Consider the following 15387-nt stretch of genomic DNA (forward strand, 5'->3'; position numbering starts at 1 on the left):
CATGCATATGGGGAGTGGAAATCCGAATGAACTGTATTCGATGGGGGGAAAAGGGCTGATGTGCACGGAGCAGGAGAGAGACCTTGGGGTGATAGTGTCTAATGATATGAAGTCTGCAAAACAATGCGACAAGGCGATAGCAAAAGCCAGAAGAATGCTGGGCTGCATAGAGAGAGGAATATCGAGTAAGAAAAGGGAAGTGATTATCCCCTTGTACAGGTCCTTGGTGAAGCCTCACCTGGAGTACTGTGTTCAGTTCTGGAGACCGTATCTACAAAGAGACAAGGACAAGATGGAAGCGGTACAGAGAAGGGCGACCAGGAAGGTGGAGGGTCTTCATCGGATGATGACACATTGTAAAAACTGGAGCATGTACTTTGATGATTAGTGATGTTCATGTTTGTTATATGTAAGGTGTACAAGTGAATCATATTGTATATCTATCCTTGCTGTACAGATATGTTGTAAGGATGTTTGATATCAATTTAGATATAAATATGTTTTGCATGTACAAAGTAAGATGTGTTATACATGAGGGAAAAAGTGCAATATAATAAAAATTGTATACATTTGTTAAATACATTGCAGACTGTATGTATTAGGAAATTGAATATATATTTACACAGTATTTTTTATAAGTTGAGGTGGTAAGAAGGGAGATTTTGGGGAAATTAGTTAGTGATTCCCTTTGTGTTTTTCATTGTTGATGCATTAGGTCAGTTATACATTAATTGCATTAATGTATGAAGGACAAAAGTGTCAGGGCTCAGCAATCAAAGGCCACCCCGGATGGAAGGTGCATACCTGGCGAGGTTAGGCCCAAGGCTTGATGGTAGAGCCCGGGGGCTTGACACAGGGGCGGATTGGCCTATTGGGGCTTCGAGCATGCCCCGGTGGGCCGGTCACCCCAATCATGTGATAGGTGTTGGTCGCGGCGACCAACAGCAGCCATCCGCTTAAGTGCTGCTTTTGTATTTTCCCCGCGGCACCAGCCCCGGTTTCATGGGCCTATTCGCCGCACTTCTCCCGTGCCCCATTATCACCAAGGCCCCGCAGCCTCCATTCGCGCCTGCCCCGCTTGCGTTTTTGCCGGCGGGAGGCAGCCAGCACACTTCCTGCCGCTGCCTCACCGCGGGCTGAATGGCTGCCTCCCAGCTCCCACAGCTTTCCTCTGCGGCAAGCTCCTTTCATTCTCAAGCCGCAGCAAAACTGCATCTAAAAACAAACAGCTTCAGGGCTCACGTAGCTTAACAGACCTCGGGCCTTCCCACACCAAATGGCCACCCCCCTCCCTCTAAAGCAGCATTTCTCAATCGGTGTGTCGCGTACTACTGGTTTCCCGCTGCTCTTCCCTCCTCTTCCCTCACCGAGCGAGAGGGACAATCCTCCACTGCTGCCGTTGCCGCCCGGGCTATCCGCACGTTCAAGCCTGGATGGGAATGGCAGCAGTGTTAGCTGAGGCTGGCAACTGCGGCTGGGCTTTTCTTCTTCCCGCACCTGCCCCCCTGGCCCGGAACAGGAAGTGATGTGCAGTGGGGTGCTCGGGAAGAAGAAGCGTCATGCCAGTGGCTTTTGATCACTATCAGGAGCCATCAGCAGGTGAAATCAGGGGTGCTTTTTAGAGCCTTCATGTGTCTGGCACCCGGGGGTGCTGTTGGACACCAATGGTGACATCTCACACACAGTTCGCTGCAGCTGTTTTAGTGCCTGTCCAGGCAAGGGCATGGACTGCTAGACCCATGGCTGTGCTGTGTCTTTCCATTCATGCGCTTTGCTGTCGGCTTGAGAGAGTACCACAGCACAGGTACACAGCACTGTTGTTGCAGGATGCATATTCAACGAAGGGGCACCACTTTTACTAGGTGCCCGCTGGTTTGTGTGTGTGTTTTTCTGGTGCCAGCAGACATCCCATACCAGTGCGCTGTAGTCGCCAGTGCGCTCGGAGGTTTTGGCCAAGAATACAATCCTATTCAATCCATTTTGGGATTGATATCAGGGTACCTCCCCCTTTTAGAAGGGGATGGGACCCTTACAGGCGTCTTCCCTCATGCAATTTACTGTTTATTCAACTTTTTCAATATTTACAAAATAGTAAACATTTTACAGTGCGTAGATCAGAAAATATTAACAAAGACAAATAAATTTCCATTAAATAAAAATTATATGTTATAAATTCCTATCTACTATTCTAAGAAATCCTTGGGGAGATCTTTTATAAGCTGTCGAAGAAAAAATTTTTATACATTAATTCCAAACTGGTTTGTCACATGAATGTAGCAAAAACCCTTACACTGCAATGATTACACTACAGGACTCTGAGGGTTAGCTGGTTCCAGAAACTTTTGCAAATGAATAGGTTCAAGAAAAATGTATTTTGCATTCAGATGTCTAATAATACATTTAGAAGGATACCTAAGACTAAAACTAGCCCCCCTCTTGCCACTACTTCAGGTCTTAAAGATAAGAACTTCCTTTGTCTTTCTTGAGTTATGCGAGATATATCTGGGTAGATCCATACTTTTTTCCCATAATATAATTCTGATCGATTTCGCATAAATCTTTTCATAATCATTTCTCGGTCTACGATGAAGGTACAGGATAAAAATAATGTCATCCTTTTCTGAACTTCTGATTCCAAAGATAACTCCAGAATTTGAGTCAAATTCAGTTGTTTATCTTCCTCTTGTTCCAGGTTAGCTTTATCTTTTTCTCCTTTTTCAGACACATAATAAACTCTAGAAATTACTGGAAGTCCTTCCATAGGTATTTTCAAAATTTTTATCATGTAAGTTTTTAACATTTCGTATGCAGATATTTCTCTTATGAAAGGAAAATGTAATATGTGCAGGTTCAAATATTTAGTTTGAATTTCAATGTTTTCAATTCTTTTCAAATTAAGATCTTCCACTCTTAATATTTCTGCTTGAACAGTCTCCATTTTCTCCATACGTGACTCCATCTGCTGAATCTTAATTGTTTGGCTATTCACTTCTTTCTCAATATTTAAGAATCTATTATTTGATTCTAGTGTTATTTTAGCCAAATTAAATATAGCACTTTCAAGTCCTTTTATAGCAGGCCACAGTGACTCTATAGTTATAGTCTTAGGCTTCTCCATCGGTACAAACATTTCCAGGAATGGTTTCTGAGCCAGCTTCTCCCCTCCTGCCGTGTTCCCTCTCACCACCTCCTCAATAGCCTTCCTCTCCTCCTCTTCACTGCTCTTGGGTAAGTCACTCATTTTAGAATTATTTATATGAGCCTCATTCTCAGAAGAAAAATATAGTCCTTGAGGACTTACCCCTGCAGTTACGGCATCAGGTGGAACCGGAGATCGGGGGGTCATCGGTCTGCCGGGACTTAGCGTGATTTCGTCGGCCAGCAAGGTTGGCATCCGCCCTATGCCAGAACTTGCGGCGGCCTCCTCCACCGGCGTTTCTCTTGCTACCGCGGTAGCGAAGAAAGTTTCAATCCTCGTCTGGCCATCCACAGATACCGGTGATGATGAGGTGGTAATTTATCTGAGTTTGGCCTTTCTCTTAGAATGTGGCATTGTAGGAAATGTATTTCAAAGAAATGTAGAGAGGAGAGACCAACTTCGCCAACCGTTTCATGCGGCGGCCATCTTAGATCTCCCACCAGAGAACAGGCTTCTTCCCTCATAAGCTCATGCTCTGGACCCCCGTTAGGAGGAACTTCCTGGACACATTCTCTCTCTCTGGTGTGTGGCGCTGACCAGGGCAATGCTACAGCCCTTGATTCACATGAATTTTTCTGTGTCTGGTTGCCATGTTAGACCTAGTGTCTGCCTTGGTGGTCACTAGCAAGTATTCCTGTCGCCATGAGGTCCTTATAGGTCAACAGTTGTGCCCCACTCTCATCCAGAGAATGGAAGAGTTTCTATATTCAAACTAATCTGGTTGAATAGTATGCTGTCGCCCCATCTCAGTAGTGAGAGGTCTGACTTTTGACTTTCGAGAGGAACCTTCAGTAGGTTCCTTCTCGGTGACTTGTTTTCTGCTCAGAGAATCAGCTGTTTTTCACATCCCATCCTTTGGGTTGGCTTAGCTTCTGAGTGGCAGCTGCCCTCTGTTTTCACATGGGATACAAAAACCACTCATCAGGAGTTCTCACTTTCCCCATTACATTATTGTGCAGCAGGGGTACCTTGTGGTGGACGTCGAGCTACCCAGATTTGGAATCCTCATATGGTAAGGGATTCCCTCTCCTGGAAATCTGCTCCCCAGTAGCAGATGAGGATTTTCTCATGTGGGCAGAGTGTCTGGATACCTGCTGAGTGCAATGTGCATAGTTTCATTTCAGGCCACTCTGACTCATTGGTGTCGAGCTGGATGGCACTCTACCTTTTGAGGGGAGGTTTCTTCTCGCTCTATTTCTTCACTGGTATGTTTACCTTTCAACAGCTCGCCCTATCTAGAGTGAATTGGGTTGGGGGAGGAGGATCATGCAAAAGCGGCTCCCCACCCATATTACAGTCACGGGTTCTTTTCTCATCTTTCTGAGGTGACCCTTGTTGGTAGAAGTATTTGTTGGCAGTCATGGCAGTCCCTGTCCATGCTGACATTTCCGTTGTTGTGCCATGATATTATCAGGTGGAATAATGAGTTATCTTGAGCTATAGGTTTGATACCTAAATGATAAGGAGCATGGAATGGCTTCCCATGAGGAAAGGCTAAAGAGATTAGGACTGTACAGTTTGGAAAAGAGACAACTGAGGGGGATATGGTAAAGGTCTACAAAATCATGAAAGGACTTCAACAAGTTAATGTAAATTGGAAGGACCAGGGGGCACTCCATGAAGTTAGCAGGTAGCTCATTTAAAACAAAGTAAATTCTTTTTCACTCAGCTCTGGAATTCATTGACAGAGGATGTGGTTACAGCAGTTAGTGTAACTGGGTTTAAAAAAGGTTTGGATAAGTTCTTAGAGGAAAAATCCATAAACTACTATTAATCAGTAAGGAATAGTAGCTTGAGATCTATTTAATGTTTCGATACATGCCAGGTACTTGTGACTTGGATTGGCCACTGTTGGAAACAGGATGCTGGGCTTGATGGACCTTTGGTCTGACCCCGTATGGCAATTCTTATGTTCTTACCTAGGCTTGGTTGGTGGGTAGTCTGCTCTGCGAATCAGACTGTTTCTTCTCTGGTACCCTCAGGGTTCCCAGATCAGTGAAGAAGTCCTTGTCAATAGGGGATGCCTTTTGCAGCATTCACGGTTTTGCTCTCAGCAGAGAGGTTTACGACCTCATCCTGCTGAAATCTAGGACTCTCTCGGTTTCTTTACTGAGGGAAGATGGGCCCTGGGGACTGTTACTGCCTTAGCGGCAACTCCCTGCTGGGACTGGCAGGAGGTTTGTATAGTTGGGAAGTCTCCCATCTGTATTTTCTACAGCACAGGGGTTTGCCTCCTTGTGTTGTTCACCTCATTTGACTTTCAGTCCTACAGTCCAGGAGGAAGCCAGGGAGCACATGGGAGTGGTCGTCGCATATACCTTCACAGAGGGTTTGCAATCCTTTCCCTGCTTTGGCCAGTTCACAGGCCGAGGTGCTTCCCTTTCGCCTGGCTTCCCCTGGTAGGGAAGTTCATCAGTCAGCTGAGTTTCAGCAGTGGCTCACTGCCCTGCTCAGCAGCTTGGCGTGGGGCTCCCGGGGCAGGAGTATCCCTTCATGCCTTGGCACTTGGGGAAGTGGGATTTATCCCATTTGACCTTGGCAGTCAGATCTTGTACTTGTAGTAGCTCAGCGGGTGGGGTCTGCTGCAGACCTGGATACATTTTGCTGCTACTTCTCTGGGCAGACATATGGATTCCATGCCCACTGTTTCTTTTGGACGAGCTTTGGATGTCGCTCTGTGTGCCCAATCCGTCTAGTTACTCGGTTGATAAAAACCACAGTTTTCTTTCTGCTGGGCTCTCCAGCCCCAGCTGATTTTCAGTTGTCTTGTGACACACAAAAAAATAAAACGTTGTGTTCTTGATCCAGGTACTTTTTACTCTTGATCTTGGAAATCTGGGCCTTTGCTTGTACTCTCTGGGTCTTAGGCCTACTGGTGCTAGTCAAATTTCACTGTTTGGAAGCTCTGACTGTGTTGGTTTTTGTGCTGCTCAGCGGGCTTCTCGCCCTGTGCTCACATTATGCCCTTGCCTTCAGATGCCTTGCTGCGTATTGGGGTTTCTTTCTCTCTGTCTGTTTGCCAGTCTGTTTGAGGTGAAAAACTCTTTTCCCTCCTAGAGCCTTTATGGGTCGGCTGCTTCACCGAAAAAGGGGGGAAATTGTGGTGCTTCCTCAGTAAAGGTTTTTTTTTTTTCCTGTTTTCAGCAGCCTCTAACTTGGGAATCAACCATGTGTGAGGGCTTCCATCCAGCTTGTCCTCAGAGAAAGGAGAGTTGCTTACCTCTAAGGGATGTTCTCCAAGGACAGCAGGATGTCAGCCCTCACGAAACCCGCCCACCTCCCCTGGGAGTTGATTTTGCCATGTATTTGCTGTAACATGGACTGAGGGACTTTACCTGAGAGACAGGGAGGGGGTTACAGCTGCACATGCTCGGTAGGGCATGCTGAAAGCTCTAGAATCTTTGAGGTCAAAGTTCTGTGCCGGGCTCCAGGATTGAAAACCTGCTGTCCTCAGAGAACACCTGTTACAGGTAAGCAACTCTTCTTTCCTCTGTGGGAAAATATAGATGCCTGTTGAAACTTGGCGGCAATATTTACCCACTCAGCAAAAGAACAATTTGTGGCCTCACTGATCTAGATCGTAGTGCCTTAGTTAGGCCTAGATTTATCAAAATGTAGTAAATAAGACATGCGATAGGAAAAGGGGCATGTTTTATGGTAATAGCCTTTTTATCTCTCTCTCTCTCTCTCTCACACAGGCCCTTCCCCAACCTAAAAATGCCCAAAACAGAATTTGCGAAAAGAAAATCTCAAATTTGCATTGCGCCATGCGTTATGGTGCTTATCGCATGCGTTAAGGCGTTTTTCGCATGCAAAAACGCCATAACGCGAGTTGATAAATGACCCAGTTAGTCGGCTAGATCCTTCTGATAGTTGTCCTCCCTTCGTTCAGAATGAAGTTGGATTTAACCATAATTGTCCTTGATTCTCTCCTCTCTGTATTTTTTCACGTGCTGATAGAGCCTGGGACTGTAAACAACATGATGTCACCAGGTTTCTTTTATTTCTTTTGTGAAGCATTTTTCAAGAACCTGCATAATTTGCAGTGTCCTTGGGCACTTTTTTTTTTTTTTTTTTTTAAATTCCCACATGCACCGCAGTCAAGGAGAACGGTGGATGTTGTTTCCCTTTCAAAACTAGTGAGTGGAAAGTATGTGGCGACAGAGCTGCCTGCTTATAATTGCACCTGCAGATTGTACAGGCAGCCGAGAGAGGGTAAAATAGCTAACGCTGCCCTGGCAACACTTCTTTTTAATCCAGCTAAAAGTACGTGTGCTGTGGAAGCCTGTGCCTACTTTTAGCTGGGCTGAAGGGGGCCTTTTTTGGCTAGATGGCTTTGAAGATTATCCTTTTAATTGACTTTCTTTTGTTCTTAAGCCATGATTTTCAAGCTCTGTTTAAAGTTATGAAAATGACACCTGTTATTTTGCATTCAGATGTACCAAAAAAAAAAAAAAATCATGCTCTCCGTTTGCAATCATAAACCTCGCTCTTAATCTGGGGATTTTCCTATGGGGAGGTTTTGTCAGGTAGCATGAGGAGATCTTGGTAACAAAGGCCATGGCAACTGGGGGAAATGACAAAGTCTGTAATTGTATCAGTGATTGCCATTTTTTTCTCCCAATTTCAGCATTACTTAATGCAGTTTACAATGGAGATCTGATAAATCCTGCCTGTGAGAACATCCCCAATATTGAGAGGCTTTAACAATTGCAATATTTCAACTGATCTCTGGTTTTCCAGGCTTGAATAATGTGTAGCATGCTGCTGGTTAAGAAATGTCTCGGTACTGATAATTGAAAATCATTGTTAAATGGGCGAGTAAATTATACCAAAATCATGACACTGTTTCGTTTTTGCATTTTCTTTCCTTTATCAAAAAGAAATAATTTACAAAATTGCTAATGATGATTTTTCCAGTGTTTCACTTTTCTTTCCCTAGCAAGTGACAGGCCAGCTCAGAAGCATGCCTAGCAATTTTATTTTCCAATTTCCAATTTCTTTCTGACCATCGTCTACTGGGGAAAAAAATGATAATGTTGATGCTCCTCAAGCACAGAGGGAGCTTTGATGGGACAGTTTTAGTATGCCGAAAACTGGGGCATATTTTTTCACAACTGATTTTTAGTCAGGGTGGAAATTAGTGAAATTATGTTTGGAGAAGAAAAAATCATCATAGAATGGCCCCCTCTTTAGAAAAGATCTTAGCGAACGTCTGCTATAAAATGACCTCTTTACGATCAAACATTGGTGGCTTCCAGTTCAAAGAGGGTAGAGTGGCGTAATTCTCCATGAATTCTTTAAAATTGCAAGTGCATTTCACCTACTGATTTTTTTGGTCTTCTGCATAACTTAGGAGAGAGCTCGGCAACATTAACCAGGTTAACCAGATTCCTCTTGAGGATGCTCTGGAGAGCCCGGAGGTCCATGCTGCCTTTATCACCACTGATAACAGGAACCATGAGGAGAGCATCCGGTAAATCTCCTTTTCTCTTCATTCTCCTCTTTTTCCTTTTGGAATTCCTTTACTAGCATGGGTGCCTGCAATCTACAAATAATTTTATTCTTATGGCTCTCTTTCCTAATTTACTTAGGGATGAAGTATATACCTGAAAATCAGAGGCAAAAAATATTAGCATTGTTTTTGTAAAAAAAAAAAAAAATGCATTGAACAGCTCATTGCTGTGCTATTTAGCATCAAGCTAGCATAATTGAAAGTGGGTTGTGCTTGATGCGCAGCAATAGAATGAAAATGACTTGGCTTCAGGAAGGGGACAGTATTTTAAAGCTTTATTCTGCAGTCATGCAACAGGAGGCAGAGAGAGGACTAGCGAGCCAAAGTCCAGCCTTTTGCTGGTGATGCATTCATTTTGCAGGGAAGAGGTATTGGACTGGTGCTAGCAGTAGAAAACTGTAAGTTTGGAGAGCTCCTGAGCTTCTTCTGAGTTCAAATCCTGTTTTCCCGCTGATTTTTCGTGTGACCCCGCAAAAGCCACTTTACATCCTTCAGCCTTAGTTCACCCTGCAGCTAGGTAGTGAAAATAGTAATGACAGCATCAACACTCTTCCTTTTTCCTTCTCTCTTTGGAAGCTGTTGTGCAGATCAGGCATCAAGATGGGTAACTAGACTTCCCAGTCTGGAGATGGCTGTGTGCAACTGTTTCTGAAGCATATTGATTGTATAAAGCATATCTTTTTTTTTAAGATTGTTGTGGAATCTCTATTCCTACTTTGGCTGATTATTTGTTTTTAGAAATGAAGTTTCTTAAATTTTGAAGTTCCTGCCTTTCTGTTAGTAGCAGATATGAAGATATTTAGGACCTAGAGCTGCTTTGGGTATTTTTCATAGTAATATAGTAGATGACAGCAGATAAGAATGAATTGCAGGCTCTGAGCTGTTTTCATCCAGGTGACATCCAGAATTGACACTGAACATATCAGTCAATGACCTATACCAGAGCTAATGATACCTCTACTTACGCACCACAGCATACAGTTAGTGTTCCCTCTTGCTTTATTATATTGACTGGTAGCCTTCAGGTCATCTGAGAGGATTACTCCTAGGTCTGTTTCCTGTTTAACAGTTGCCAGTTTTGTCCTCCTAATTCATAAGTAGCTAATGGATTTTTGCACTCCAGATGCATGTTTCTCCTCCAGAAGTGTCTTCACTTTTTGTCAATTGAACTTCTTGTCTTTGTGCTGGTTCTCAAAGGAAGTTCCTGGAGGCTGGGAAGCACGTGCTTGTGGAATACCCAATGGCACTGTCAGCTGCTGCGGCACATGAACTCTGGGCACTGGCTGAGCAAAAAGGTAAGAAGAGTCTTACATCTATCTCCCTCTTTGTTATGGATCTGCTCCCCCAGGGGGGTGGAACTAGCAATCTGATATTGATTAGCTCCTCCCGAGGGGAGGAGTTGGCAATCTGTTATGAATCTCTGTACAGAGTTAGCAAACTGTTGTATATCTGCTAAGGAGTTAGCAAACTGTTGTGGATCTGCTCCCCTAGAGGGGTTAGCAACCTGATGTAGTTCTGTTCCTCCAGAGAGGAGGAGTAGCAGTCTGTAATGGAATCTGCTCCTCCGAGGAGAGTAGCCAGCAGTCCGATGTACTCCATAGCTGGAGTTAGTAATCTGTTGTGGGTTGGCTCCCCACAGAGTGGCAATCTGTTATGATACCGCTCTAATAGTGTAAGGAACGAACACTTAATGTAAATTGGTGAATCCTTGGGCTGATGGCAGATGACAGCACCCCCAGGAGGATATCCCGAGAGGGACCACCGGCTAGGCTGGAGTATGGAGACAAACACATATAGTTCTTTATTAGACAGGAAGTAGAACCACCAGAGGTGGTAGTAGTGAGTTGTTGTGCAAGGCAGGGCTGAAGTCCTTCAGATACTGGAATTGCAATCTCTGAATTGCATAGCTGTAGAGAGAGACTATAGGTAGTGAGTAGACAGGGTATGCAGGATACATAACCAGTGGTAGATGATACACTCACAATTGTAGATATCTGTAATGGCTTCTATGCAACAGAGAGTCTTCAGTATATTCAGGAACAGGAGCCGTAGGCGAATACTGGTTCTTATATGCAGTCTGGAATAAGAACTCACAATATCTGTGTATGAGATGGCTTCTGGAATAGAAGAAAGTCTTTGGAGGGTTTTAGGAACAAGGCCCTCATGGAGCGAGGTCCGGTTCCTATCTGCAATCTGTAATAGTAATTCACAGGATATAGGTAGGCGATAGCTTCTGAGATAGAAGAGAGTCTGTGAAGGGTTTTAGGAACATGGGCCTTCATGGAGCGAGTACCGGTTCCTATCTGTAATAGAACTCACAGTGTTCACGTCTGCAATCGCTTCCAGGCAGTAAGGAGTCTTCTGAGCATTCAGGGACGTAGGCCCTCGAGGAGCGAGTACCGGATCCCGTCTTAGCAAGCTGAAATCAAGAAGAGAGAGCGGGGCCCCCGAGGAGCGGGAACCCCTAGGTAAGTTGTGTAGGCAGAGCAGCAGAGAGAGATGTTCTCCTTCTCATTCCCATTCCCTTGCTAACTTGATTCGTAGTAGCAAACAAAGACCTTTTAAGTTGGAAGCGGATGATGTCACTACGGGGGGACACCCCCAAGGTTCGCGCCCTTGCTGATACAAACTCTGGAGTGCGTGCCCTTACGTCATCAGGAACATGGCGGATCCACAGTGTCAGGCCAGCCGGGGGATGGTGAGGAGAAACCACGGTAGCATCTGTCCGTCAGACCGAAGGGAGTCGCCACTAAGGTAGAGAGGGTGGAGCAAGGGCAAGAACAGGCATGAACACAACACTCTTTAGAGAGACATTGCAATCCTGTTGACACAAAATGGCAGGAAGGGTAAAAACCTGAATCATTCCAGACTCCTGGGTTTATGCATCCGTGCCAGCAGATGGAGACAGAGAAAGTTTAACTGACACTGCTTGATAAGCACTGGTGCCACCTGCAGTTCCTCAGTATTTCTCTGTCTCCAGCAGATGGTAGCTGGTGCATTCACCTGCAGTTTCTGTTGATTTTTCTGTGTTTTTTCTTTTTCTTTTTCCGTTTCTTTTTCTCAGGAGCATTTTTCCCAGGGGTCGGGTTCCCTGGGGTAATCCTTCCCTGTTTGGTTGAGGTGGACAAGCAGGAGGTCGGTGACCTTTTTGTATGCTCGCTCCGGCTCCTATCCGTGAGGTGCAAATCTGGTGGTCCAGATCCCTCCCTTCACGAGGCTGTCTAGGTGGTTTTTCAACTCGGGGCAGCTGCTTTTTGTTTTTAGGGCTCTCTCTCCTAGCTTTCAGGTTGAACTGAAGCTGTACAGCTTCCCTTGGCCTTAGGAGAGCAGAGGCCCTGTTATTTTTGTAAAATTAAAAAAAAACAGTTTCAGCAGGAAGCAGCTGCAGTGGGGCGGTAAGTCTCTCCTGTGTTCTGCGGGTGGCGTTTTCGGGGGACAGTCTCGCTGGGCTCCATGGTTAACCGCGTGCTGTGATTTGTAGCCAGGCATGTGGTTCCTGCCCACCTCAGCCGTCTTTCTCTCTTTCTGCTCGGCATGTGTTTCAGGTGGTGAGGGGCCTTCTCCTTCCCTCCCCCCGCGAAACACCGGCATGTCGGGCCTCCTTCCGCCGTCCATATAGTTGCTGTCAGGTGGGAGTTTCCCACGTCAGGCCTTCAGACTCGGCCAGAGCAGGAACGGCGGCCATTTTAGGTTTCCCAGCAGACTTGGCAGCGCTTTCGGGGAGACTGGAGGACTCCCTACCAAGGCTTTCCCCAGTGCACCCGGACCCTGTAGGGGGGTAGGTGAGCCTGGATGACTCGCTGCCAGTGGATTTAGCTCGGTCGGGGGGCGTTGGGCCTACGGGATCTGCTCCCTGCGGTTTCTCCCTGGAATTTATTTTACTGCTCCACTTTGCTTTTTTGACACAGCAGGAAGAGTAAGACCTTCAGCTGGGGGAAATGGCCCCTCCTCCTCCCTCCCCAGCCATTCAGGTGGCTGGGTCTGGCTCTGTTCAGTCGCGAGGTACTTTGGTCCCTGGGGTGCAGGTTTTATGGGGCCACCACAGTCAGACGGGGGTTACGGGGGGCCCTCGGAGACTCCTGGGATACAAGGCTTCCCTGGATGGGGTTCTGGCCCCTAATCGTGGGGTGAACAACGTGGAGTGGACCCAGATGCTGCTGATACAGATCCGGGGGTTGATGTGGCTGATATGCCTGTGACCGGGGACGATCCCAAGATTCTTCGTTTGTTTCGTTGGGAGGAATTGGCCCCCCTTAATTCTGCTGGTCCTCGAGAAGCTCGGTTTGAAGCTCCGTTAGTCGGATTCAGGCCTAGATGGGGTAGGCCTGGTTCGGGATGGGACTCGTGGTCCTCCCTTGGCCTTTCCTTACCATAAGTCCATGCAGAGGATGGTGGACCAGGAGTGGAGCTCTCCGGGCGCGGGATTACAGGTGGGCCGAGCTATGTCAAAGCTCTATTCCTTACCTGAGCAGACGTTAGAGCTCTTCGCTATGCCGAAGGTGGACGCTGTGGTATCGGCTGTCACCACGAAGGCAACTATTCCGGTGGCGGGGGCCGCGGCTTTAAAAGATGTCCAAGCCCATAAGCTGGAGATTCACCTCAAGCGGATCTTTGAAGTTTCTGTTTTGAGCCTTTGGGCGGCTATTTGCTCCAGCTTCATGCAGCGGACATGCTTGCCTCGGATGCAACAGCTGCAAGGGGACCAAACTGGTCTTGCGGAGTGCTTGGAGGCTTCAGTGGCCTATGTAGCTGACGCATTCTATGACTTAGTGCGGGCCTCTTCACGGCTTATGGCTTCTGCGGTGTCGGCCAGGAGATTATTGTGGTTGCGGCACTGGTCAGTGGATATTTCGTCCAAATCTCAGTTGAGTTCCCTGCCGTTAAAGGGCCGTCTTTTGTTTGGAGAGGACCTTGAGCAGTTGGTAAAACAGGGGACAACAAGGTCTACAAGTTGCCAGAAGATAGGCCAAAGTCCAGACATTCCTTTCAGTCTTGGGCCCATTTCCATGAAGGCAGAAGGCAGAGGCAGTTTGCGGGTCGTGGTCAGTCCTGGGAGCAGATTTTTCGGGGAGCTCAGAGGCCCTTTAGAGCCCCCTCCAGAGGTGGGGCTCTGGGGGCAAAATCCTCCTAATGAGGTGAGGCCGGCCCACTCCTTTGTTCCCTTCTTAGAGGGGCGTCTAGTGCTTTTCTTCGAGGACTGGACCAGTCTCACTCAAGATCAATGGGTTCTCTCGATCATAAAAGATGGTTACCCTTTAGAATTTGCTTGTCCCTTCCATGATCTCTTTTTGGTCTTCCCTTGTGGTTCGTTGACAAAGCGACGCACAGTTTGGGAGACCTTGGACAGGTAGCGGGTTTAGGAGCCATGGTTCAGGTTCCCCGGGAAGAATGGGGCACCGAGCGGTACTCTGTTTATTTCGTGGTTCCCAAAAAGAAGGGCACTTTTCGGCCTATTCTGGACCTAAAAAGAATAAATTCAGCACTGAAAGTTCTAAGATTTCGCATGGAAACCCTAAGGTTGGTGATTACGGCAGTTCACAGTTGGGAATTCCTAGCTTCCTGAGATTTAATGGAGGCATATCTTCATATCCCCATTTGTTGGGATCACCAGCGTTATCTGAGGTTCATGGTTCTCGGTCAGCATTTCCAGTTTCAGGCCCTTCCTTTCAGCCTAGCCATGGTGCCACGGACCTTCACCAAGATCATGGTAGTAGTGGTGGTGGCCTTGTGGCGCAAGGGAGTTCTGGTACATCCTTATCTTGACAATTGGATCATCAGGGCAAAGTCGGAGGCCAGTTGTCACTCAGTGGTCAGGAAGGTCATTTAACTCCTTTAGTTGCTGGGCTGGGTGGTGAATTTTGCCAAGAGCCATCTCAATCCGATTCAGTATCTCAGGTATCTGGGAGCCCAGTTTGACATGAGAGTGGGCAAGGTGTTCTTGGCAGACGAGAGAGCGAACAAATTGCAGTCTCAGATCCACCATTGATTGGCGTTGCGGGTGTTCAGAGCTTGGGTTTTTTTGCAGGTTCTGGGATCCATGGCTTCCACCCTCGAGTTGGTTCCCTGGATGTTTGCGCATTGAGACCATTACAGAAAACTCTGTTGGCACAATGGAATCTGCTGTCGGAGCTTTTTCATCAGCCGGTATCACTGGATGTTCCTACAAGGGAGAGCCTCTCTTGGTGGCTCCAAACGTCTTACATTCTTTGGGGGGTCACTCTAGAGGTACCGGATTGGACCATTATTACTACTGATGCCAGTCTGTCTGGTTGGGGGGCTTATATCAATCGAAAGGCGGTACCAAGAGCCAGATGGTAGCTCAAGAGGCTCAGGAGTTAATGACTTGGGCAGAGGCACACTTGACCCAGATAGCGGCCTCTCATATTGCGGGCAACGAGAATGTCCAAGCAAATTTTCTAAGTTACAGTCTTCTAGATCCAGGCAAATGGGAACTGTCATTCACGAGAAGTAGAGTTGTCCACATGTAGATCTCATGGCATCTCACCACAATGCAAAAGTCCTACGATTTTTCAGCCGCAGACGAGACTACGGAGCTGAGGGAGTCGACACTCTAGTGATTCCTTGTCCTCAGGGAGTTCTACTTTACGTGTTTTTTTCGTGGCCTCTGGTGGGCAAGGTTTTGCGCAGAATAGAGTGGCCACATCGTCCGTGA

The 15387-nt window shown here is 46.6% G+C and overlaps 1 protein-coding gene across 6 annotated transcripts in view; it reads left to right on the forward strand.

Moving 5' to 3' along the window:
- Nucleotides 1-15387, forward strand: part of BLVRA (biliverdin reductase A) — an 87256-nt gene that overhangs the window by 41975 nt on the left and 29894 nt on the right. For all 6 annotated transcript variants that reach the window (XM_029589554.1, XM_029589552.1, XM_029589555.1 and 3 more), the window contains 2 exons: nt 8556-8675; nt 9912-10009. In XM_029589554.1, coding sequence (XP_029445414.1) covers nt 8556-8675; nt 9912-10009 — 218 coding nt within the window. The remainder of the gene's footprint in view (nt 1-8555; nt 8676-9911; nt 10010-15387) is intronic.

This window comes from Rhinatrema bivittatum, chromosome 2 (genome assembly GCF_901001135.1).
Source record: "Rhinatrema bivittatum chromosome 2, aRhiBiv1.1, whole genome shotgun sequence".
NCBI classification, from domain to species: Eukaryota; Metazoa; Chordata; class Amphibia; order Gymnophiona; family Rhinatrematidae; genus Rhinatrema; species Rhinatrema bivittatum.